Raw genomic sequence first — 24,702 nt, 5'->3', positions numbered from 1 at the left:
AAGTTTCTAAACACAGAGCTTAGATGTATTCATAGTTAAGGTGCAGTAATGAGAAGATGTAGCATTGATTTGGTGAACTTTTGTCCATCCAACGTATGCTTAACATAAGCATGGATTGTTGGGTGTTGGGAATGAACCACCTTTGTCTGGACTGTAAAGCATGTGATTATTTGCCTGTAAATGTGATGTTAACAACAGCTGTGTACTGTATGTGCATGTTGAAAGTAAAACAAGACCCTGGGTTGTCCATTGTGATTGTAAATGGCTTATAACAGAGACAGGGAAGAAGTGTGACCAATCTGTGTTGTGGTCATACATGATTAAAATTTCTAAATCTTCTCATCCGAGTCTGTTTGACAGCAAACAAGCACATTTCACGGAAAGTGGAAGGAAATGACACTAGAGTTTGATGTGCCAGTGAGTGTGGAGCACTGGACACTACGCTAAGTCCTGTGCTGCTGTCTTGAATAAGGAAAAAAATATTTTAGCATAGGTACATGTACTGCAAATAAGTGTGCACTAACATGCACACAGAACCAGGGTACACTCACCCAGCCCTTTATTAGGAACACCCCTACACTTGCTTCTTCATGCAATTATCCAATCAGCCAGTGATGTGGCAGCTTCAGTTAATGTTCACACCAAACATCAGAATGAGAAAATGCGATCTCAGTGACTTTTACTGTGGACTGATTGTTGGTTTGAGTGTTTGTGAAACTGCTGGTTTCCTGGAATTTTCCCACACAATGGTTTCTAAAGTTTAATTCTGAATGGAGTCAAAAGCAAAAACCATCCAGTGAGCAGCAGTTCAGAGGATGTTTGGGTCAGAATTTGAATCAACAGCCTGAATCCATGGGCAGTTTGAGTGGAGAGTGTAGTTAATAGAATGCAATCAGTGCTATTACATTACGGTAGGTTTAATTGAAATTCAATATCACAGAAAACTGTGTTCACAAATTAATAAGGCACGTTAAACACATTTTCAATTACAATTACTATAGTTAGAAATAAAACTAATGTACATAACAGTACGGAGTTGGAGGCTCCGCCTACCGCGGCTACAAGTGCTTTAAATAATATGATTGGATAATATTTGTGTGACGTAATTTGTGTTGTCCAATGGGATCCGAGAACCTCAGCTTCGTTTGTATTTGGTTCTTCAGTCGAGCACCGTTGTAACATGAGAGATTAGTTTGTGCAAGTCACAATAGGTTTGTCGCTCAATCCGGAATTTTTATCCTTATCTCGAAATTCATTCCATTTTTAATAGTATGTTTTAATCGTCCCCTTGCATGCAGGTGAGTCTGCTTGGTTTCTGTTAATCACTGTTTTGGGATAACACATTCTGGCTAAGTCGCTTAGCTAACTACATTAGCTTAGCCAAAAAACTAAGCTTAGGTATGTGCAGTTTCCAACACCGCTGTTAGCCTTAAAAAGTAGCAACACTTCCACTTACCGCCTTCACACTTTATTAGTCGCTAGAAATAACCATGGACCGTTTTAATGTAGTCATTACTTGTCGCGGCCCCAATATTCAGAGACTAAATACATGGCGGCGGCGACTTATATTAGCTAACCTAGTTAGCATAACGTTGTTACGGATCTTCTGGGAATCATGTTAACTGGGGTTAAACATGTGAAATTGACCGAAATACAACGTATTGTTGCTGTACTTTCTACCGCCTGGTTCGTCAAGCTGGAAAGACAAAGCGAAAATCCTGAAAGTATCTGGATTGCTTTAAAAATGTTGCGAGTTTTGTGAGTGTTGCATGTTTCTGGTGTGTTGGTGTAAACGTGTTATACCTACTGGGTGAATTTAACCTACAAATATATTAACTGAGATCACTGTTTGAGCATCCTGTACCGTTAGTCATTATACATATGTTATTTTGAGGCGATAGAAATGTGACCTGTCGGATCAGGGTCATACCTGCTGTCAAATAAGGTAAAACCGCGGTTCTTATGGTCATTGTGCACATGTTTATACTCAGTTAATATGAATCCCAGTAGGTCGCCAACAATTGCAACAGTTTGATGGTTTGAATTTAAAGCTTGTATGTGGTCTTATGGCAACATTAAAAGCTCTAATATGATTTATTTTGTGTTTAGGTATTTGTTCCCCGTCACCTGGACTCAGAGCAGACATGGTAGAACCAACAACACACAAGTTTGCAACTCTAGAAGAGGAGCTGGGCTTCTGGAAGGAGCAGGCAGAGACACATCAACAGAGGTAACAATAAGGGCAGTAACTTTAAGGCACACACCACTCATTAACCAGCCATCTCCAATAGGTAAAGCAGATGAGCTTTACATACCATATCTCATGGAGACATTTGGTGGAGTTAAACACTGTTTTGTCGTCAGGGCTCAAGAGGCTCAGGAGGAGCTGCAGGAGTTTCAGCAGATGAGTCGAGACTATGAAGCAGAACTGGAAACTGAGCTGAAGCAGTGTGAGGGTCGAAACAAAGAGCTGCTTTTGGACAACAACCGACTTCGCATGGAACTTGAAAGCATAAAGGTAGAGCACCTTGATTAAAACTAGGCCTTAGCCCCTACAGAGTTGGGCGTTGCTCTGGTGCTCCAGTTAGTGATGGTTGATAAAGATGTTACTGGACCTTTTCTCAGACAGAGAAGCAAACACACAGACACACCCACAGACTCACAGACCGCTTCTAGCCAGGCCAAATTCAGCATATCATTGCCACTGCCACCAGGAAAATTGCTGCCTAGTTAAAAAGCAGCTGACTGCTATTTTAGTTCAGTGGTCCACTGGGGAAGAGAACATTAATGGAAGAAGTGAATGCAGGGCTGTGCTTAAAAACTCCTGATTGCTCAAAGGCTGTTGGGGACAAGGAGGCAGAGAAAGAACATTCAGTGGGATTTTTGCCTCAGATACCTGTCATTAAAATATACTGGCATCTGCATTGGCTAATAATCTGCCATGACACAGCAGAACTAGCATTTTCAATGTCACTTAATCTGATGTCTGCGTGCGGTTTGCAGGAAAAATTTGATGTCCAGCATTCTGATGCTTTGAGGCACATCTCAACACTGGAGGAAGATCTGGTCGAAACCAGAGCCGTCAGAGATCACCTGCAGAAATACATCAGGGAGCTCGAGCAGTCCAATGATGACCTGGAGAGGACCAAAAGGTCAGTGTCTCAGAAATCATACCGTTATCGTATCATACCAATTGACTTAATTGTCTAACGACTAACTTGACTAACCTGTTTGACTGTGGTCACATCCAAAAACACATAGCGGTAGCCCAAAGCATGCTAAGCCTATATAAATCCAGCCTTCTTAACTTTTATTGGCCTGTCCTCTTGTTTGTTCCAGGGCTACCATCATGTCTCTGGAGGACTTTGAGCAGCGGATGAACCATGTCATTGAGAGGAATGCCTTTCTTGAGAGCGAGCTGGATGAGAAGGAGAACCTGCTGGAGTCTGTTCAGAGGCTCAAGGATGAGGCCAGAGGTACACACACACAAATACACACTCACCGTAGCTTCTCAAGTTTACAAGAACTGCTGATTTCTGTACAAAGTGGCACTAATGCCTGAATCTGTGACTTTTGATAGCAGGATTCATTCAGCAATGTCTGTTTATGTCCTGTCTACCCTTCCTGTTTAGCCTGTACCTGATCTGATGTGCGGGTGTATCGTAGTATAAGTTTGTATCGCCTGTCCTCATTAGAAAGTTAAAGGACTGTACCAGTATTTTTTTTACACATTTTAGCTGATTTAATATTGGTTTGATATATTTGGCAATTTTTAATAGTGTCTGTCCTCCTTGCAAACAGTTTTCCATTCATTTCACTGTAGAATGGAAATGAACTTGTAATGTGTGGGTAGTCCATCACAGTAAACATCCATGTTTCCCATACACTTATTTGTGGCTGCCCTCCACAATATCAACATTGACTGCCACATATTGATTTTCTGTTTTTTTTACTATTTCAAATGGTTATGATCTCTTTTCATTGCAGAGCTTGATTTATTCAGCCCCTTGTTGCTCCTCTCTCACACACACACAAACATATTGACAATGGGCCCCTTTGTGAATAGCCCCTCCTCTGTCTTTTCCCTGCAGAGAAGATGGCTTGCATGGCTCCTAGTTAATAACAACTGCTCGTGCAAATGAATAATACTAATGTTAATTCTTTAACTCTGACATTGAATGTTTACTCCCTCAAACCAAATGAATGTTGGAAAATATTTTCAAAGATGCAAAAGTGTCCATCCTGAGGCAGTGCAAAGACAGTCTGGACCAGAGGTTAGCAAAACAGAATACCTGGAAACACAAAGCTGAACATTGTGATTAGCTGTGCAGTTAATTTGTTTAGAATATTTCCAGGCTATAGTGAGTGCTGAAGCAGCAAAGAGGGTCATGAAGGGATAACTGTAGCTAATGAAGAGAGAGACGTAGGAAAGGAGGAGGATGAGGACAGCAGCTAACATGCTAGGGGACAACCAACAGGAAAGACTGGCAGCAGACACAGATAGAGCTGTATGTGTTGTTATTTCAGTTATTTATTTGTCACAAAATAGTTGGTCATTACAACATTTGCAGTGGACCACAATATATATGTGTGTGTGTGCATATATACACACACACAGGGTTACAATGCCAGCACAAGAAAAATTCAATAAAAAAGAAAATGACTTGTTATTGTCGGTGGGAACGTTTTTATGAACCATATTCTCAGCTGATATTTTTTAGCATTCAAGGGAAATCAGATTGTTGCTTTGTCTTGCCTTGATGTTTTTTGATAAGAAATATAGTCTAGAGATTTACTCAGCTGTTGGCTGTCGATCATGTAGCTTGGTTTTACAGGATACTATTATTATTGTGTGGAAATGCAGTTTTAACAATTGATTGGTTGTTAAATGTATCACTGTATTAATACGAAGCTAAAAAATGTGGCACTGGAACCTTGATAACTACTGAAACCCTGACTTGCAGTTGTATGTGTCTCTCGTTTTATGGCAGATCTCCGCCAGGAGCTTGCTGTGCGTCAGAAGGAAAGACGTCCGTCCAGCAGCCTGAGCAAAGACACAGATCGAGCAGATCTGCCGTGTCCCTCGGCTGGTAACCCATCCTTCCCTGTCACTCCCTCTAAACCGCTCAGCTCATTTGTCACGCCCCCTGCTTCCAGCATCCGACGAGGTAAATCGAAAAATGTTTGCTACAGTAATAACCGCTCTTGTGCTGTCTTTAGATTAACAAATAATGTTGAAGTTCATAAGTGTCAAGTGTAAAAATGTAAAAGATATATTTTTTTCTTTAGTTCAGGTAATTTGTGTTGGACTGAGTGTTCGGGTTCCTTTTTTGGGTTTTGAAAATGGCATCAGAGTGAGCGCTCCTCTTGACAATATGGTAACTAGCATCTTGGACGCTCCGCTCAGCTACGCTACTAGAGAGCAGTTAAGGCAGGGACGGAGTGTCGCGGTTTAAAAGTTTATGGATGTTTGCGCACGCTTCGGCCTGTGACCGCTACAGTCTGTAAGTGTTATTGTGTGTAGTTTTAAGTTGTACGTTTAGCGTGTTATGGTTGTAGCATTTTATTTTAGCGGCTAACTTGCATATTGTTTAGTTTAGCTTGCTAGCTCCATTTTACTTTGCGAAATTTGATTGTTAGCTGTCTACGCTTGGTGAGGGCAGCATAGTAAAAAGACTGAAACGCAGCGGGCTCAAGCATCATAAAACAACATTAACCAACATGAGTCAACGCTCAGGAAAGGGCTATCTTAAAGACTATGCCGCTATGCAGCAAAATGAAGCTTGTGGAGAGGAAGAAGTTGCTACAGCTAATGCAACCACAAGGCAGACACCTCTTCCAACATTGGATGCTAAGTCACAGTCATCTAAAGCCTCCACTAGACTCTCCCAGAGATCATCATCAACAATCTCTTCAGCTGTAAAAGCAAAAGCTGCCAGGGCTCAACTAGCTTATGCTGAACGAGAGGCGGACATGATGAAGCAGAGAGCAGAACTGCTGAAACAACAGGCTGACTTCGACGCTAGTCTCCATCTTCTGCAGTGTCAAAGAGCTGCTGCTGAAGCTGAAGCTACGGCCTATATGGAAGCAGAAATTGAAAGTGGTGAGCTCAAGCCTGATCCTCCTTTTGCTGAGGAGCCCATCAGTACATTTCAGCGCACTCATGACTACATCCAACAACAGTCAGAGTTGCTCTTTACAGAAGAGCCATATTCAGGAAAAAACTGAGAATACCTGATGTCAAACTGCCAGTGCTTCATGGTATTCAAAACAACACACAGCCAGTGTACAACGTCACAAAAGAGGAGCAGACAGCAATCAGGTGTTCAAATAATACTTACCTCCACAGTTCTCCAAAACACACAATCATTCCTGAAACGACATCTTTGCCAGAGCCTAAAGATACAAAGGAAGACTTTGCAAAATATCTCATGCGGAGAGAAATGGTGAGTGCTGGCCTCCTGCAGTTTGATGACAAACCTGAAAATTACTGGGCCTGGAATACCTCTTTTCTGAGTGCCACTAAGGACTTGAATCTCTCAGCCAGAGAAGAGCTGGATCAGCAAGTGGCTTGGAGCTGAATCTGCATGGTCTGGCAGCGCCTTGAGGAGTGTTACAGGACACCTGAGGTCATTGAAGACGCACTGCTCAAAAAGACTGAACATTTTCCAAGGCTGACTAATAAAGATAATGTTAAGCTACTAGAGCTAAGTGACATTCTTCTCGAGTTGGAATGTTAAATAAATGATCCAAGCTTCACCATGTCTGCTACCAACAGTCATGTTCCTTCCAGGTCAGAAAAGCCTGCACAGTTCAATCGTAAAGCTTCTGTGATGGTGCACAAAACAGACGTCCCTGCAGAGTCATCAGGAATGCAAACCAGTCGTGTGCCGAAGAAATTGGAAGAACCAGCTCGTCAGTGTCCCATACATAAGAAGCCACATCCATTGAGAAAATGTAAACTTTTCAGGGGTAAACCTTTAGAAGGACGCAAAGCTTATCTCAGAGAAAACCGCATCTGCAATAGATGTGGGTCAGTTCAACACATGGCAAAAGACTGTAAGGTGACTGTCGAGTGTGTTGAGTGCAACAGTGATAAACACATTACAGCACTACATCCAGATCCTCTTCCTGCAACCACACAGAGTGCTGCAGCTGTTAAAGATGACAGAGGGGAGCAAAATGGAAACTCATGATCCGTCACATCAAAGTGTACAGAGGTATGTGGACATGACGACCGTTCACAGTTCTTCACCCTTTTTAAAGTTAAAGGTAGCCCCACACCATACATTCTGAAAACCTGCTCTGGAAAATCAGAGGCAGCAGGTAGAAGAGCTGTCAATTTCATCATTGAATCCATGGATAGGAAACTCCGGCTTCCTCTACCGCCCTTAATAGAGTGTGACATGATGCCGGATGAGAGGACAGAAATACTCTCTCCAGAGGTTGCACGTCATCACCCTCATCTGCTCCCAGTTGCTACCAAGATTCAACCTGTAGACCAAGATGCTCAGATTCTCCTGCTTAGGAAGAGACATTCTTCAGGTGCACAAAGTACGTGAGCAAATCAATGAGCCCCACAACACACCATACGCTAGACCTAGGCTGGGTCATCTCAACGAGAGTACATCTCTCAACGATGTACTCCTCAGTGGACCAGACTTAAACAACACTTTGTTGGGAGTTCTTTTGAGGTTCCGCAAAGAACCTATAGCCCTCACAGCAGATGTGGAACAGATGTTTTATTGCTTCGTTGTCCGAGAAGATCACAGGGATTTTCTACGCTACCTCTGGTATGAGGACAACGACATCAACAAGGGTGTGGCAGAATACAGGATGAAAGTTCATGTATTTGGAAACAGTCCTTCACCTGCTGTAGCCATCTACTGCATGAGACGAGCAGCTCAGAAGGGTGAAGAAGAACATGGTTCTGACGCAAGACAGTTTGTTGAAAGACAGTTCTACATTGACGATGGTCTTACCTCAGTTGCTACACCTGAAGAGGCAATAGATCTTCTTGCACGAACCAGAGAGATGCTGGCAGAATCCAACCTACGGTTGCACAAAGTAGCATCAAACTGTAACCAGGTAATGGAAGCCTTCCCAGTAGAGGACCAGGCCAAAGAGTTGAAAGACCTGGACCTTGGTGTGGATCCTCTCCCTCTTCAGAGAAGCCTGGGGCTCTCCTGGAACCTAGAAACTGGCAGCTTCACTTATCGGGTGTCCAGCAAAGAGAAACCATTCACTCGGAGAGGTGTGTTGTCAACAGTTAATAGTTTGTACGACCCCTTGGGCTTTGTAGCTCCTGTAATAATGCAAGGGAAAGCATTAGTCCGAGAACTGTCATCTGAGCAGAGTGAGTGGGACACTCCTCTTTCTTCAAAAAAAGGAAGCAGAGTGGAAATTATGGAAAGACTCCTTGAAGGCACTTGAAAACCTACACATACAGAGGTGCTACATTCCAGTATCACTCTCTTCAACACAGAAAAGGGAACTGTGCATCTTCTCAGACGCTTCTGTGGTAGCTGTTGGGGCTGTGGCCTATTTGAGAGCTATTGACACTGAGGGATGGTGTCATGTGGGATTTGTGATGGGCAAGTCCAAGTTGGCCCCTCGTCCTGCCCACACCATCCCACGTCTGGAGCTTTGTGCTGCTGTGTTAGCTGTTGAACTGTATGAGCTGATCAGAGATGAAATGGGCATTGCGGTGCATGCTGTGAAGTTTTACACAGACATTAAGATTGTGCTTGGTTACATTCACAATTCCACAAGGAGGTTTTATGTGTATGTCTCTAACAGTTACTCGGATCAGGGGATCCACACAACCCAACCAGTGGTATTATGTACCAACAGAACTGAACCCAGCTGACCATGCAACCAGGCCCGTACTAGCAGTACAGCTCCAAAACAGCAACTGGTTGTCAGGTCCAGACTTCCTGCATTGTGACAAAGCAGCAGAGATGCCTGAATCCAGTCTCTTCAGACTCGTTGAGCCTGAAACGGACAATGAGATTCGACGTGAAGTTACTACTCTGGCAACTAAAGCAACTCGCAGCACTTCGAGCGATGCTCAAGCTGGAGAACACTATGTGAAACCATAGCCAGACTCATTCATGTTGCAGCATCCTTCAAAGGAAAAGCAAGCAATGCAGAAAAGAAAGGATGGAAATCTTTCAAAGACACGCCCAGCCTGAAGGAGCTTTCACAGGCTAAAGTTGTGATTGTTCATTCTGTCCAGCACAAAGCCTTTAAAGAGGACTTTAAATGCCTGGAAGATGCTAAACAGACATGCTGGAAGCAAAACGTGCTTAAGAAACTCAATCCAGTTGTGGATAAAGATGGACTGCTCCGGGTTGGAGGTCGTCTTTCCTCTGCTGACCTCTCAGAAGAAGAAAAGCACCCACTGATTATTCCAAGAACTCACCACATGGGCTACTTGCCACACTACTCTCACGAGTAGTGTGGCAAGTAGCCCACCAAGGACGACATATTACAGAGGGACCTATCCGAGCAGCAGGATACTGGATAATTGGGAGCAAGCGTCTGGTTTCTTCTGTTATTCACAAGTGTGTTACCTGTCGCAAACTACGAGGTAGACTTGAGGAACAGAAAATGGCAGACCTGCCTGCAGACAGACTCACTCCTGAGCCTCCATTCACCACTGTTGGTCTCGACGTCTTTGGGCCATGGTTCATCATGACATGTCGCACAAGAGGAGGAAGTGCAACAAGCAAATGCTGGGCTGTGCTTTTCATGTGTATGTCAACCAGAGCAGTACATATTGAACTGATTGAAACTATGTCAACTGACAGCAAAACTTCTGCGGTCAGACAGAGGAACTAACTTTGTTGGGGCTTGTAAGGAGTTGGGAATAAACACAGATGACACAACAGTCAGGAAGTACGTCCAGGAGAAAAGGATATTGCTGGGTGTTTAATCCACTTCACGCTTCCCACATGGGTGGCTCCTGGGAACGGCTCATTGGCATTGCTAGACGGATTCTGGACGCTATGCTGCTTCAGACAGGACCAACGCGACTAACACATGAAGTCCTGAGTACTTTCATGGCAGAGGTGATGGCAATCATGAATGAAAGACCCCTTGTACCGATATCCACTGATCCTGATAATCCAGCAATACTTCACCCCAGCAACATTGCTTACTCAGAAGACGAGTGCAGTCTCTGCACCTTCTGGATGCTTTGGAGCTGCTCAGTTGTACGGAAAGAAGTGGAAGCAGGTTCAGTGTCTTGCTGACACATTTTGGAAGAGGTAGAAAGGAGAGTATTTAGCCACTCTTCAGAGCCGAAGGAAGTGGACAAAGGACAGACCAAATGTCAAAGAAGGAGATGCTGTCTTACTGAAGGATGGACAGGCCCAGAGGAATGACTGGCCAATGGGACTGATCGTCAAGGTTTTGCCAAGCAGTGATAAGAAAGTCCGCAAGGTGGAAGTGCGGATTGTGTAATACGGAACAGCTAAGGTTCTCCAAAGGCCAATCTCTGAGATTGTAGTTCTTTTTTCAGAGACTGAGTGAAAAGATAAGTTTAATGTTGTCAAAAAGACATTTCCCTTCAAGTTGTTGTATATGTAGTGATATAATGCTATCATATCAAGCGGGGAGTGTGCTGTCTTTAGATTAACAAATAATGTTGAAGTTCATAAGTGTCAAGTGTAAAAATGTAAAAGATATATTTTTTCTTTAGTTCAGGTCATTTGTGTTGGAGTGAGTGTTTGGGTTCCTTTTTTGGGTTTTGAAAATGGAATCAGAGTGAGCGCTCCTCTTGACAATATGGTAACTAGCATCTTTGACGCTCCGCTCAGCTACGCTACTAGAGAGCAGTTAAGGCAGGAACGCAGTGTCGCGGTTTAAAAGTTTATGGATGTTTGCGCACGCTTCGGCCTGTGACCGCTACAGTCTGTAAGTGTTATTGTGTGTAGTTTTATGTTGTACATTTAGCGTGTTATGGTTGTAGCATTTTATTTTAGCGGCTAACTTGCATATTGTTTAGTTTAGCTTGCTAGCTCCATTTTACTTTGCGAAATGTGTACTGTTTTTTATGTTTTGTGCGGATATTAATTTGCGTTATTTTTTCTGTTGTATTTCAGTTTTACAAAATATAAATGACAGTGTGTGTCTTAAAACGAGAAAAGTCACACTCGTCGTTTGATGTTAGCTGTCTAGCCTCGCAAGATTACGCTTGGTGAGGGCAGCACAGCTCTGATAAGTAATTATACCAACTTTGTATTGAGATACATTTGTATTGGTTTTGTTTTAGGTGATGGTCTAACTGGGACTCCCCTCACTACATCTGCCAGAATATCAGCACTCAACATCGTAGGGGAGCTGCTCAGAAAAGTCGGAGTAAGTAAGATTTAATATTTATACTGTTACAGCATCAAGTGGACAGATCCTGACAGAACTCTACTTTCATTGAAGATTATGATTACAGGTTTTACATGTATGACCTGACCAATGATATATATTTTTAAATCCCATCCAGAATCTGGAGTCCAAGTTGGCATCCTGTCGAGACTTTGTGTACGACACGTCTGTTAGCAGACCGGCCCTTCCAGCTGGTCCTGGTAGTCCCGCAGGTTTAGAAGCAGGGCCTGAGGTCCAAACTACCGGCATGAGCCCCCCTCCTCAGTATGACAGGTGAGGAAACAGACCTCTGCAAAGTCTGAAGTGTAACCAATGGAAAAGTCAAAAACAAAACAAGCACAACAAAGCTGAACAAAGTCAAGTCAGTTTTATCTATTTATCCCTATATCACAAATAAAAAAATACACTCAATACCTTCAATTCTTTCAAAGTTTTCACTGCACATTTTATTGTGTGAACAGACGTGGATGTAAATTGCAGCTTCACTGGTAGGCAGCGGCTCATATAACCCGCTGTGTGGGCTTATTTCCTCAGACTATGGATGTGAGCCTCCTGCAAGATGTGCATGTGCAGTGATTAAAGGAAAATTCTGATATTTTTCAACCGGGCTCCACACCTGTTCTGCTGGAGTCAGTGTTCCCCAGATCTTTTTACATCATAACTTTATTTTATAATTTTGTTTTTATATGACTGTATGAGGCAATAAATAGCGGGATTAATAAATACTTAGACTTAATTTGGAGTTTGTTGACGAGAGTATGCACTACATCTTGTCTTGCAGTTTAGTGAAGCGGTTAGAGTTTGGACCAGCTCCTCCGAGAGGGGTCTCCCAGGGTGCTCAGTCTCCACAGGGAGGAGTCAAGATCCTGCTATGAGACAAAATGAAGACAAGCCACCTCCTTTCTTCAGTAACCTCACCCCAACCTCTACCCTCCCCCCCTACCTCCTTAGTAAACTACAGCAATGGGATGTTAAACTGAGCTGTCTTCCCCTGTCGCCATGTGTCCTGCTGAACTATTTGAACACGAAAGCCACCCTCGTTGCTCCGTGCCCCACATAATCAGCGCATGGACTCCTGCTGCCTCAGGCTAGTATCACACCGTATCTATTATAAGAAGCAGCACTACAGCTTGTATAAAGTCAAGGAGTGCAGAACTAACTGCTCACACATTATCCCCTACGGTATCTTTGACGCTGTGGTGGGTGGCTTCTGAAAAAGAAAAAAAAAAAACTTCTGCATTAGCTGATTCGCTTTCACTGATGGACCAAGCACAACAGGGCTTTTGGAAGATTCTTAGGAAAAAACAAATATATTTAGGGTGGTTGTTGCACTTACCCATTAATCCACTGATGTAGGGACCCAAATTAGAGCCAGTCAGAGTATAAAAAACAGCCGCTGGAAATAGGGTCCCCAGTGTAGGGACCAAAAACCTGGGATGTTATTCATTAAAAAAAGTGTTAATGACCAAGTCCAAACCAAAGCTGTGATAAATGGGGGAAAGATGATCAAGCAAGAAAAAATGGGTTCATTTTCTCTTTTGTAAATCTGAACATTTTGTTAGTAATTTCATTAACAAGTCTGTTTTTGTTCTTTATTCTTTAAAGTATGGGTTTGAATAATGTAGTTCTAATCAAGAATGGCATTGATTAGCTTGTCAGTGACAAAGACTGATGTGGAGGAGCTGGTTAAAACGATGGAAATCATTTTTTTCCCTCATGAAACTTCTGACTCAATTCTCCACTGTTACAAAAACCAATCGTTTAGAAAGAGTTAAGAATGAATTAGTTGCTGCCACGAGTTTTAGCCATCGCTGCCTTCATCACTGTTATTACCTCTTCGGTTCGTAGGCCTTGCTTCGCTGCAATAGTTGAGATAAATGAAATCTATTCCTCACGCTGCCAGGCTTCTAAAAAATGAGGAAAATGTCACTTCTCTTCAGGCTACTTTAAATAATTTCACGTAGTAGTTTGTTAAATTCAGTTTGGCCCTTGTCATTTCTGTCCCTTCCTCCCTGCCATTGCACAGAGTTGTTTTAACAGACTAGTCATTTTCTAGTATGCAAGGCTTCTAACTGTGAAGAATAGGTATAGGTTTTCTGCCTCAGATAAGATTCATCAAGCTGCAGATTTATTTAGTGTTTCCAAGAACTTTTTTTTTTTTTACTAAGATTATTTTATTCGACTGTAGAATTTAGTCCGGCACATGTGCACTACTGAATGTATAGTAATAATTGTAGAGGTGTGAGACCTCCTGTCTGCCATTGAGGGTTATACGGTGGGCGAGGAAAAAATACAAAGCAATAATAGATTTTAACAGGTCAAAGATAAGCACAGTTCGTACTATATTTGTGTAGGTAAATAGAGCCTATATTGAAACCCCTTGTCCTGCCTTGTAGAAAGAGATGTTGTGAATGGGGGGGAAATAGAGCGATGGACAGTTTTAATGTGACACCAGTGCTTTTCCCTGAAATGTTTCTGGTTAATCTGGAGTTCTCACTACTGCCATCCAGCAGCTCATCAAGCAGATATTTCAATACATATCTAAATATCAGACTTATACAGCAGTCATCGCTGTATACTGCACTGTAGCCTGTGTGTAGGAATTAACTTCATACATATGAGAAACGCAGTTCCTGCTCCTCTTTGCTGTTTAACCTTCCTCAGACTAACACGAGAACTATAACAGTAATCTATGACCACTGTGTACTGGGTGTTTGTTTGTGTGCAGCAGCTCTGCAACTGCTCTCTGTATTTGGACTTTAAACTGTATGTGCCTGAGGTACTATACCCAACTTTTATCCTGTTGGTATGCAGTTGTTGTTTTTTGTTTTTTTTAATTGAACTGAACAGATTAGAGTAATGTTCTGTTGTGATGTTTAAGTTTGTTCTTTGAAGTTACTGATCAAGACAGAAACATTAAAAGGAGAAAATCTAACCTTTTTTTAAAATATCTTTATTTCTTGTGCAGGTGGTTCAACAATTAATAGATACAAATGGTGTTATGTAAACATCCGTTGAGTACATATAACATTAGAGAAATGAGAATGAGTTAGATTAGGGTGATCAGGGGCGTTTTAAACATGTACAATAAACCTGGACACATGGAAAATACTGAAAATGAAGACGCGAGTGCTGTGAAGTTTCCAATGCTGACATCCGGCACGTGACTTTATAGTTGGAGTAACCCTAAACTTTATTTTTTGCCATGAAACAAAATGTTATTAATGGACTAAAAGTTATCTAAACACATCTGGGCACAAGAAAGGTGCAAATAATACAAATCAGTGACTTTAGAAAATGTCCGACAGCTAGATATTTGTTCACTGGGGTACAAATGGCAGCACTGACTGGAGGCAGACTGGGTATAGAAACATCAGTCTGCATATCCACTCCGATAAACCACTTCAGTGCTGCTCTGAAACACTAACAGCAGTCACAGGCAACAGGACGACAGTCGCTGATAATAGTTACACATCTGTAGATTTACATTATGTCTCTGCTCGTAAATTCTTAAGGTCACTTATTGTGCAGACCCGAGGTTTTTGCTGGCAACTTAGCGTGGTAATTAGAGGCACCTATTTTTGTGTACAAAACCTTGCATAAGAAAGAATCAGTCATTCAGTGCAGTACAAAACAGTGTAAATTAAAAAAAAAAAAAAAAAAAATGAAAGGAACAGCAAATCACACATCAGCAAGAGCCACCAAAACAACTCCCCACATTGATACCGAGTCCTTCTGATTGGTTTGTGTCAAGAAAAGGTGCTCTAAAACAAGAAGACAGATCAGTACACTACTGGAAATGGGAGAAAATATATATTTTGAAGTGATATGGAAGAGCTAGATAGCATAACAGGCTTCTGAAGTTATCCTTTGTTTTAAGTGGCAGACCTTGCCCTGGAAGGTAACTTTGATATCTGGGTATTTGGCGTCCCTTAGTCCGCGGACTTTGTTCCATTGAAGTCGCCTTGGGAGTCGGCCTCCTCCTCTGAGGCATCCTCGACCACCCTTCGGCCTCCGCCCATGCGCCGAGGTGCGCTGCCAAAGGAGGGCTCGTTTCCACGCCTGAAACGCCACAGAGACGCACACAAGGCAGAGAGACGCAAACACATCGACACAGTGAGAGGAGCGCTTAGTGTGGCAGTTTCCGAGGTGGTTAAGCGTGTGTGTGTGTTTTTTTTTTTTGTTGTTGTTGTTTGGAAACCACTCGGGTGTTGCACGCTGCAAGGAGGATTGATGAAACACAGAATGTACAGGTTGTGCTTTGGTTACAGGTTAAGCACGCTGGTTATCTTTGTAACTCATTTGATTCCTGGCTCAGGAAAATGAGTTTGGTTTATGGCAATTAAACCAAGCACTGAGAAAAATGTGGCCACCAGGAAAATGAGTATAAAGGAAACCGAATGGTGCAAACTCGACTCATTAGTGAACGTCTTTTTTCTGAGTAAATGAGTGGTAGCCTATGAGCCATATTTCTCTCAGTTTCGCTCAGTGAAAGAAATGACAGCATTAGGAGAGTGCATGGGGGAATGAAAAGTTATGGTAAGTTAATACAGAAATGGTGATGGGGTAACCTTTAGGCGCAGAGGTACCTGCTGTGTTACTCCTTGGGTTCAGGGTTGCCTCTGGAATAGAGATGAACATGATTGTTTTGCTTGTGCTCAGTAAGGCTATATCCACTGAACTACATCACAATCTTTAAAGCTTTAAATGTTTGTTTACAGCTCTCTTAAAAGGACTGTAGATAGGCTGTTCAGTGAAGTCTGAAGACAAAGTGTAATTTATTTGTTTTGTGCAAAACAATGTACTTTTTGTTTGTGGTGTCTGTAGTATGTATTTCACATACATGTCCTAAAGATACGGAGTATTTATTTATTTTCCTCTTGCAGTGTCTGAGCAGTGTTGTTTGCAGGTTGTTATGACAAAGACAAACATAAGACACTCCACTTGCCCCAAGAATAAAGAAAGACAGAGATACAGACACAGACAGACAGACAGACAGAGACAGACAGGTAAACAGACATACAAAGATAAGATTCCTTGGCCCCTTTGTTCTACCTGAGTTTGCTCTTGACAGAGTTGAGCTCGCGGCTCATGGCGTCGTTAGCCTCGGTGGCTTCATCCAGCTCCCGCTGCAGCTTCCTGCGGGCGGCTGTAGCGCGCTGAGACTCCTCCTCCGACTCCTCTAGCTGCCTCTTCAGCTGCTTCATGCGAGTACTTGCCTTGTCCGCCTGGTGAGAAAACGGGATAAATATGCAGGTTTACTACTCTGATAGACCAGCCCACCAAACCATGCCTGTGCACTGGACACACGTCCTTGTCTGTGGACACCAGAAACATTTACAGACTCATGTCTGTGTGAGTACACAAAGTGACTGTACCTGGTCTTTGTACTGCTCGGCCTGTTTTCTTTCGTCTTCCACCTGCATCAACAGGTCCTTGAGCTTCTTGTCCTTCTGGCGCATACTCTTGGCAGCTGCCTGCTTATCCCTGAGCAAAGACACAAGAGTTTAAGGTGACTGAGGAACGAGGAAGTAAAACTGATGTCATTTAAAAAAAAAAAGGGTGAAAAATCAAAAGCAAAACAATAATAAAGGCGTGTGAATACAGCGTTTTGTTTTGTTATACTAGGAAGTGTGTGTAATGATATGAAACCACCTATCAACAGCAATAGTAAGTTCTATTTATTTATTGATTGTTTTTATTTATTGATTAATATTGCTTTGTGTGTTTCTCTGTCCCTAACCTGTTCTCCTGCTCCAGCTGCTCCTCCAGCTGTGCCACTTTAGCCTCCAATGCAGAGATGGAGGACTTGAACTTGGATTTGACCTGGCTCTCCATCTCCTGGAGCTTGGCCTTCAGGTCCTTGTTCTGGCGCTCCATCTGCTGCCGAGCGCTCTCGTTCTTCTGGGAGGTGCTGCGCTCTGTCTGCAGCTCGTTGTTCAGCTGATCCACCTGTGGACAGAATATATGCTGTTAACATGATAGAGGGAAGACAGGAGTGGAGAGAAACGACCCATTACAGCTGCACCAGTCCGGTCACCTGCTGTGTGCTCTTCCTCAGCCTGTCGTTGAGGATCTCCATGTTGCTCTGCTCCTCCTCCAGCTCCTCCTCTAACTGGGAGATCTTCGCTTCCAGGCGACGCTTCTCATCTGCCAAGGCTGACCTGAACACAGGGGACCACAGCAGAAATCAAATGTAGTCATATTTTCACGTTTTCTTTTCTACCTTGACTTCACAGACAAAGGCAACAGAGCAAACACTCCACCCACTTTCCAGAGGTGTTGCTGGCCAGCTCGTCAGACAGCTCGTCTCTTTCAGCCTCTGCCTGCTTCCTCGCCCTCTCTGCAGCAGCCAGTTCCTAGACACAGATCAGATTAGCAAATTAATTATTTCGAGCCTCTGCTCTCAAACACGTTTCTGCCTTGTTAGGAATCAAATGCGTTACCTCCTGCAGCTGCATGAGCTCAGCCTCCAGACTCTTGGCCTTCTTCTCACTCTCCTTTGCAGTAGTCAGCACCTCCTCCCTGGCAGCACGGGCATCTTCCAGCTCCCTCTGGAAGTCCTTCATCTGGCCCTGGAGGGAGGAAGAGAAACAGAGGCAGAGAGAAACAAGGCGAGTTGAGACAATCAGCTGTGATTTATTTACCAGGTATATTTACTGTACTTAAGGCAGAGCTTTAGCCAGATGGTTGATGCAGCTAAACATTGTGTTGTAGTGTTCCTCAGAAACATATTTTCATTACATTATTCAGATCAACTCCTCTGTGTTAAATCCGCCGCCACATTTATTCCCTCCCTTCACTCTTACCTGGAGCTTGCGGAGCTGCTTGATGGCCTCATCTCGTCCCTTATTGGCTGTCTCGATTTGTCCCTCCAGATCTTTCATGTCTGTCTCCAGCTTCTTCTTGGCTGCTGCCGCCAGGGCCCTCTGTTTCCGTTCATCCTCCAGCTCTGTCTCCAACTCACGAACCTGCGATCACAAGTGTGCACCATCACTCAGACTTCTGATGCAGCTGGTGCCACTTTATGTGACAAGATGTGATAGTCCTCATGTCTCTTTACCTGCTTGACAAGCTGCCTCTTCTTCTCCTCTCCCATTTCATCGCGTCCCTGGAGGTCTCTCTCGAACTGGGCCTTCAGGGCCTGCATGTTGACCTCCAGACGCAGCTTGGCGTCCTCAGCCGCCTGCAGCTCGTCCTCCAGCTCCTCCAGCTGAGTCTTCATCTCCTCCACCTGGGCCTCCAGGCCTCGTTTGGACTTCTCCAGCTCGTGGACCTGCCACCAACACATTTTCAAATTAAATGGATTGATCATAAACTATACCAGCGAAACTTTGGACTTAAAAAAAAAATCTGCTGAAGAGTTTTAGCGCTAACAGTCTGAACTGTGACTCATTCTGTGATGTGCCAGCACTAACATTTTTTCCCACGTCATCCTTGGAGCTGATCAGGTCCTCCATCTCTGCCCTCAGAGCCTTGTTGGCTCTCTCCAGCTCCTCTCTGGAGTCCTGGGCCTCCTCCAGAGCTCTCGCCAGGGACAGAGCTTTGGTCTCCTTCTCTCTGGCCTCGGCTTCGGCACGGTCTCTCTCATCTGCATATTTACTGGAGATACTCTTCTCCTCAGCCAGCATCTGAAGGACAAACAACCGCAGATGAATGGATTTGTGCAGCTGAAGCTGAACTCAAATGTCATAACCTAAAGTTCAGTTAACATCTCTGAAATCCTGTGTCAGAAATCCTAATGTTACCATGTTTCAATTAATGTTAGTTTTCCTTTAATCCTTCAAAAACACCATATTGTTTTCTTTTTATGTGGCAGTAGGCAGTAAATTATCTAAATCAGTTGCTGTTCTTTATAAAGTAAGAAATTTGTTAAATAAGAAATGTCTGCATGTACTCTATTCTTCACTTGTTCTGCCTTACATGTCATATTGTGCTTTAGTATGGGGAAATTCGTATAAAACAAATATAGACCCAATTATTAAACTCCAGAAAAGAGCCATTAGAATAACAAACAAAGTTGGATACCAAAAACCAACTAATCAACTGTTTGTAGGATCCTCTATTTTGAAATTTATGGATATAGTGTATTTACAGACACTTGAAGCGCTTTTTCGGGTGGTGAAAAATAGTGTTCCTATTTCCATTCAGACTTTATTTAAATTAAGAGAAGTAAATTATCATTTAAGAGGACTGTTTATGTTTGAAACGTGTAAAGTGAGAACAAATATAAAATATAGATGTGTTTCAGTTTTGGGTGTCAAATTGCGGATGACTTAAAGATGAATTGAAATTATGTAGTTCTCTGTTGAGGTTTAAGAAAACTTTAAAATGCAAAGTCATTAATTCCTATAATGAGAGTCAATAAAATGCAAAACAGATAAGGATTAGAATTTAGGTGTAATGTAGTTCTTGTATTTATTTATTTATTTTTCTTTGTTTTGTTGTTGATATTCTGGGTTATTCTTTGGATGGTATAGGATAGGCAATAATAGGCTTTGTGCTTCAGCCTATTCCTTTTTCGGTTATTGACTGTGACATTTGTGTGAAATGATTTTTGTTTATTTTAGAAGATGTATGTAACCGAAATAAATTGAAAATTGAAATTGAAATACTTATAATATTTTTTTTTTGTGAAAATAGGTTCTATAATCAAAATTGTAATCTATAATTAATTTCCAGTCATAATCCCAACAATGGGTTTTCATCACCTAAAAAAAAGAGAAGTTCATGCTGTGACAGCATCTCTTTATGTTTCCAGTTTCCTGATTTATCTGACCTGGTCAAACTTCTTCTGCTTCTTCTCCAGGTTGGACACGTTCTGTCTCTGGTTGTCCAGGTCCATCAGCGTGTCCTCCAGCTCCTGCTGCAGACGGTTTTTGGTCTTCTCCAGCTTGTCGTACGCTGAGGCCTTCTCCTCAAACTGGGTGTTGGCTGCTTCCAAATCTCTCTGCAGACGTTTCTTGCCTTCTTCAAGCAGCTCAATGTTTCCTGTCATTTCCTCTAGTTTCTTCTTTGCATCTGACAGCTGTGGGCAGACCAAGACTAGGTTAAGTCAGTGACACTGAAAGAGGAATCCTGCTTTTTCAGGAAACTTAGCAGCAAATTTGATAAGTCTTTTCAACTGTTCATGTTCTGAAGTCAGTGTCCTAAAGCCTCCCACATGCCTAAGTAATCTGTTAATTGGAGAGTCCTAGTTTGACCTCTGACCTGGATGTTGAGTGTGGACACGTGTCTCTCCACGTTCCTCTTGGCCTCCATCTCTTCTTCAAGCTGCTCCTGCAAACTATTCTTGTCGTCTTCTGCTTGTCGAAGCTTCGTGGAGAACTGCAGCTTCTGACGTGTCTCCTCAGCCAGCAGCTCCTGTCGCAACACACCGGGTCAAAGGTCAGTGCTTTCAGTTCAACTTACTGTGAGCAAGTATTCATATGTGAATTTATTTAATTATCACAGGAAATACTACATGTAAACAGTATAGGGAATATAAAATAGCTCCTAAAATTCTGCTCTCAGTCCAGATACCTGTGTGTCCTGTAGCTGGGAGGTTAAGCTGGTAACATCTTTGCTCAGTTTGATGTTCTTGCCTTCTGCTTCATTCAGTAGGTTTGTCACACTCTCCAGTTCAACCTGTATGAAGATAAAGATTTATATTTATATTGAGCATATATGTGTGCTATTTTTATTACTGTACTGTACTGATGTAAGTGATTATTTACAGTGATCTTGGAGCAGCGCTCTCCCAGCTCAGCCTTCTGCTTCTCGCTGTCGTTGAAGCGTGACTGCAGATCTGCCACCTGACCTTCCAGCTTCTTCCTCTTGTGCTCCCCGTCTTGTTTGGCCTGGGTCAGTGAGCGCACCTCCATGGTTAATTCTGATGTCTCTTTCTCCAGAGCTTGTTTGGCCTTCTCCAGGTTTGACTTCACCTGAGCGGAACAGGGAAAGTAGAAAAATCAATATCATTTAGATTAGACAGAAAAAAGGAAAATGGTTTTTAACAGAAACACTATCAGCCTAAATAAGGAAGCTAACTGGCACCTAACTACTTATTACAGTGTATAAAAAAATGCAGGCCTACTCGTTTGGACTGCTCCAGCTGCTCTGTGAGTTCCTCCACAGCCTGGGTGTGTTTCTGTCTCATCTCCTGGACCTGGGCCTCGTGGGTTCGGTTCTCGTCCTCGATGGCTCTCTTCAGCAGAGTCACCTCCTGCTCACGTTTGGCTCTGCAGAACAGATGGATGGATCATGCAGATGTTTACTAAACAATGACCTTCTACACCTCTCTCTAAAATGAGTATTCTAATGACAAAGGAATATTCATGTTTCTTGGTTACTTTCAGAGTTGATGATCTGTTTAACTTTATTTGGATTCAACATTTATTGTGTGTTACTCTGGGTAACAAAGACCATAAGTTCAATGGTTAAAATATAATGGATATTTTAGTATTGTATGACTAACCTTAGCTCTTGCTGAGTGGCAGTGGTGTCCAAGGTGTCCTCTAACTCAGACTTGAGGGCCTCCAGCTCCTCCCCGAGGTCCCGTTTGATCTTCTCTGCCTTGTTCCTGGCCGCCCGCTCAGAGTCGAGGTCCTCCTGCAGGTCGGAGATGTGTCCCTCCAGCTCTCTGATCTTCTTCAGAGCGTTGTTCTTCTGGGCTGTCTCATCTTCTAACCTGAGAAGAAAAAATTAGCCCAGAGGTGAATACTATAATAGACGTTATAGAAATAGCACCCTAAAAGTTTAAATTTGATGTGGTATACAGGATATGGCGGCATACATTTGTAGAGTCAGGTGTGCTGAAGACTAAATCTGTACATGGGTAATGTTTCTGTCACTTCTCAGGACCTCACCTGGCCAAAGCGTTCTGTAACTCCTCCTCCTTCTTCGCGAGCTGAGCTTTGAGGTCAGCAATCTGTGCCTGCAGGTCGGCTATCTGCTCTTGTAGGTCATTCGACTCTGCCTCCAACTTCCGCTTAGCCTTATCCAGCTCCTGGCGACTCTTTTCTTCTTTCTTCAAGCGGACTATTAGCACAGGAGTGGGATAACAGTTAGCACAAATCTAAGTTTTGTAGGATAAGTAAAGCTCCAGTTGTGATAGTGAAGTAGTGCTTTGAATGTGTTTAATACACGAGAGTGCATAAAAGAGGATTACCCTCTAATTCAGAGATCATGGACTCATGTTTATTTTTGAGCTTGGTGAGGTTCTTTGACTTCTCCTCCTCTTCAGCCAGATTGGCACTGAAGTCTGCAATTCTCTCCTCCATCAGCTTCCTCTCCTGCAAAACACAACGAGGCAGGTCACAGGAACCCTTTTAGTAAGTGACTGACCAATATCGAGGCCTCTCTGATGAATGCTGTTTTCCAGCACTTACCTTCAGCAGCTTGTTGTTCTGGTCCTCCATTACCAGGATGTCATCCTCCAGCTTTTTGATCTTTCCCTCACAGGTGACCTTCTCTAGCTGCAGCTTTTGACGGGCGTCCTCCTCCTCTTCCAAATGTTCCTCCAATTCCTACATAAAAAAGACTCAGTTTCTGCTGAACTTTCATTGCATTGTCAAAGTCTGAATAGCTAAATAAGGAAAGTGAAATTCTCCACAGCAACAATAGCAACACAACAACAGCAAATAAACATTTAGTAAAGAAACAGATGTGTAGACCTGCATCTGCTGTTGCATCTTCTTTTTCTCCACCAGCAGCGCCTGAGAACGTTCTTCCTCTTCGTCCAGCCTCGCCTCCATCTCATGAAGGATCTCCTCCAGCTCCTGCTTCTTAGCCGCCAGACGAACTCTCATCTCCTCAGCCTCGGCATACAGCTCTGTCTCTGCCTGAAGCTGCTCCTGCAGCGCGTTCCTCTCCTCCAAAATCTGGAGCAGACAGACACGAAAAGATTTGGCTCAGCTTCATTATCAGTAGACTCCTGGTAGACAACCCACGCACTTTGACTCAGTTTTAAATGACAGTGACAACCAGCAAATGCCAAAGATGTGTCTGTGTCATTCTTGCAGACTGCATCCTTTACCGTTGTATGTTTCAAGGTGATCTCCTTCAGCTCAGATTCAAACTTTGTAGCAACTTCTTTGGCTTTCTGCAACTCCTCCTCCTTCAGACTCATCTCCTCCTCCTGTCGGGTCACTTGCAGCAGAGGCTTGACCTGCGGTTTGAGACAGCATCACATGTTTAACATGGGGTCGAGGCGAGGTAAGGCTATGCTTGTAATTTAATCGCATGAACAATCAATATTAAAAGTAAGAAGAGAGCCTAACCAGGTTGCACTGTGATATTGTTACATGAATAATCAGCTGACCTTTGTGAAGAGCCTCCACCACTGCCAGTTCCTGAGTTTGAGGTAGGCAGCGCAGTTTCTCTGAATCACCTTCATGGCTGTGAGCTGCTGTTGCCTCTTGGCGAACGCCCTTTAAAAATACAGAAGTAAAAGCAATTTATCATGCATAATATAATGCAAAGTGTTCCAGATCCTAATTTATAGTGATAGAAACAGAAAGAATATGAAATCATCCCTCTACACATAAAAAAAAAAAGCCAAAGAGCCAAAATACTGTCTAAAAGCTTAGATATACTGAACCTGTGAGCAGTATGATGCATCACAGACAGTACAATTTATTAGAGCAGGCAAAGTATGTGTGAGGAGGCTTGTATGTTCGTACTTTCTGGCCAGGAAGCCTCTAGCCTGCGCCTGGAAGGCGATGATGATCACAGTGATCTTCAGATCTCTCTCCTCCTCCAACTGGGCCAACACTCCTGTGCGGAAAAAAATCTTACTCTGTCCAATCCTGTACAGGTTGGGGTCCAAGTCCAGATGTTTGATCTACATAAACGGAAGATCAGTGAGAGAGGAGAGGTGTTAATGGCTCACAAAGAGTAAGACTGCCTGCATGGCTACAAAATATCCGTGTGATTGCACAGGCTGTGACTTTTTTTTTTTTTTTTTTTTTTAATTAATTAATTAATTTTTTTTATTAGCAAAGTTTGAGATTTTGAACTACGTTTACCATGAGGCAGCAGGCCTGTTTGCCATCCATGAAACCTTTGGGGATAGCGCTAGCAGCCAAGATCTCATAACTGTGTGGAGACGGAAATATGTCAAGTTTCATGTGGTGAGAAAGCTTTACAGTAATATTATTATCTAGATTTGAAAACATGATGTTAGCGAGCCATCGGGTCCCACTCACCGCTGGCGGAACTCCTGGAAGACGATTCGGTTGGGGAATCCTTGTCGGCAGATCCTGATCCCCTCCAACACACCGTTACACCTCAGCTGCTCCAGGACCAGGTGAGCATCCAGCTTCCCTGCCTGAGGAG

General features: G+C 43.0%; 2 protein-coding genes across 6 annotated transcripts in view; one reads left to right on the top strand and one right to left on the bottom strand.

Annotated features, from left to right (window-relative positions):
• The first annotated feature begins 1,162 nt into the window (after positions 1-1,162).
• LOC121180588 (nuclear distribution protein nudE homolog 1-like) lies at positions 1,163-15,076 on the top strand. 2 transcript variants are annotated; one of them, XM_041036133.1, is made up of 9 exons: positions 1,163-1,298; positions 2,110-2,230; positions 2,365-2,518; positions 3,004-3,152; positions 3,340-3,476; positions 4,992-5,168; positions 11,279-11,364; positions 11,504-11,658; positions 12,167-15,076. In XM_041036133.1, the coding sequence occupies exons 2-9, from the start codon at positions 2,145-2,147 to the stop codon at positions 12,258-12,260; spliced, it is 1,038 nt and encodes a 345-aa protein (XP_040892067.1). In that variant the 5' UTR covers positions 1,163-1,298; positions 2,110-2,144; the 3' UTR covers positions 12,261-15,076. The 2 variants fall into 2 exon arrangements, with proteins under 2 accessions (XP_040892067.1, XP_040892068.1); XM_041036134.1 differs by having other exon boundaries at positions 1,186-1,211.
• The window catches only part of myh11a (myosin, heavy chain 11a, smooth muscle), a 28,010-nt gene continuing 18,320 nt past the window's right edge, over positions 15,013-24,702 (bottom strand). For 2 of the 4 annotated variants that reach the window (XM_041036129.1, XM_041036130.1), the window contains 25 exons: positions 24,573-24,694; positions 24,393-24,462; positions 24,048-24,208; positions 23,687-23,795; positions 23,402-23,533; positions 23,040-23,246; positions 22,755-22,892; positions 22,535-22,658; positions 22,233-22,404; positions 21,842-22,054; positions 21,461-21,605; positions 21,102-21,308; positions 20,908-21,012; positions 20,596-20,748; positions 20,165-20,413; positions 18,804-19,016; positions 18,449-18,661; positions 18,195-18,356; positions 17,832-17,960; positions 17,656-17,744; positions 17,426-17,549; positions 17,129-17,337; positions 16,764-16,872; positions 16,441-16,613; positions 15,013-15,447 (listed from right to left, as the gene is read on the bottom strand). In XM_041036129.1, the coding sequence (XP_040892063.1) occupies positions 15,318-15,447; positions 16,441-16,613; positions 16,764-16,872; positions 17,129-17,337; positions 17,426-17,549; positions 17,656-17,744; positions 17,832-17,960; positions 18,195-18,356; positions 18,449-18,661; positions 18,804-19,016; positions 20,165-20,413; positions 20,596-20,748; positions 20,908-21,012; positions 21,102-21,308; positions 21,461-21,605; positions 21,842-22,054; positions 22,233-22,404; positions 22,535-22,658; positions 22,755-22,892; positions 23,040-23,246; positions 23,402-23,533; positions 23,687-23,795; positions 24,048-24,208; positions 24,393-24,462; positions 24,573-24,694 (3,858 nt within the window). In that variant the 3' untranslated portion in view covers positions 15,013-15,317. Of the gene's footprint in view, positions 15,448-15,956; positions 16,008-16,440; positions 16,614-16,763; positions 16,873-17,128; positions 17,338-17,425; positions 17,550-17,655; positions 17,745-17,831; positions 17,961-18,194; positions 18,357-18,448; positions 18,662-18,803; positions 19,017-20,164; positions 20,414-20,595; positions 20,749-20,907; positions 21,013-21,101; positions 21,309-21,460; positions 21,606-21,841; positions 22,055-22,232; positions 22,405-22,534; positions 22,659-22,754; positions 22,893-23,039; positions 23,247-23,401; positions 23,534-23,686; positions 23,796-24,047; positions 24,209-24,392; positions 24,463-24,572; positions 24,695-24,702 lie in introns of all 4 variants that reach the window. The other 2 variants (XM_041036131.1, XM_041036132.1) reach the window with 2 other exon arrangements.

This window comes from Toxotes jaculatrix, chromosome 4, assembly GCF_017976425.1.
Source record: "Toxotes jaculatrix isolate fToxJac2 chromosome 4, fToxJac2.pri, whole genome shotgun sequence".
Taxonomy (NCBI): Eukaryota; Metazoa; Chordata; class Actinopteri; family Toxotidae; genus Toxotes; species Toxotes jaculatrix.
Note: the sequence above shows the minus strand (reverse complement) of the source record. Positions and strands in the feature narration are given on the sequence as shown.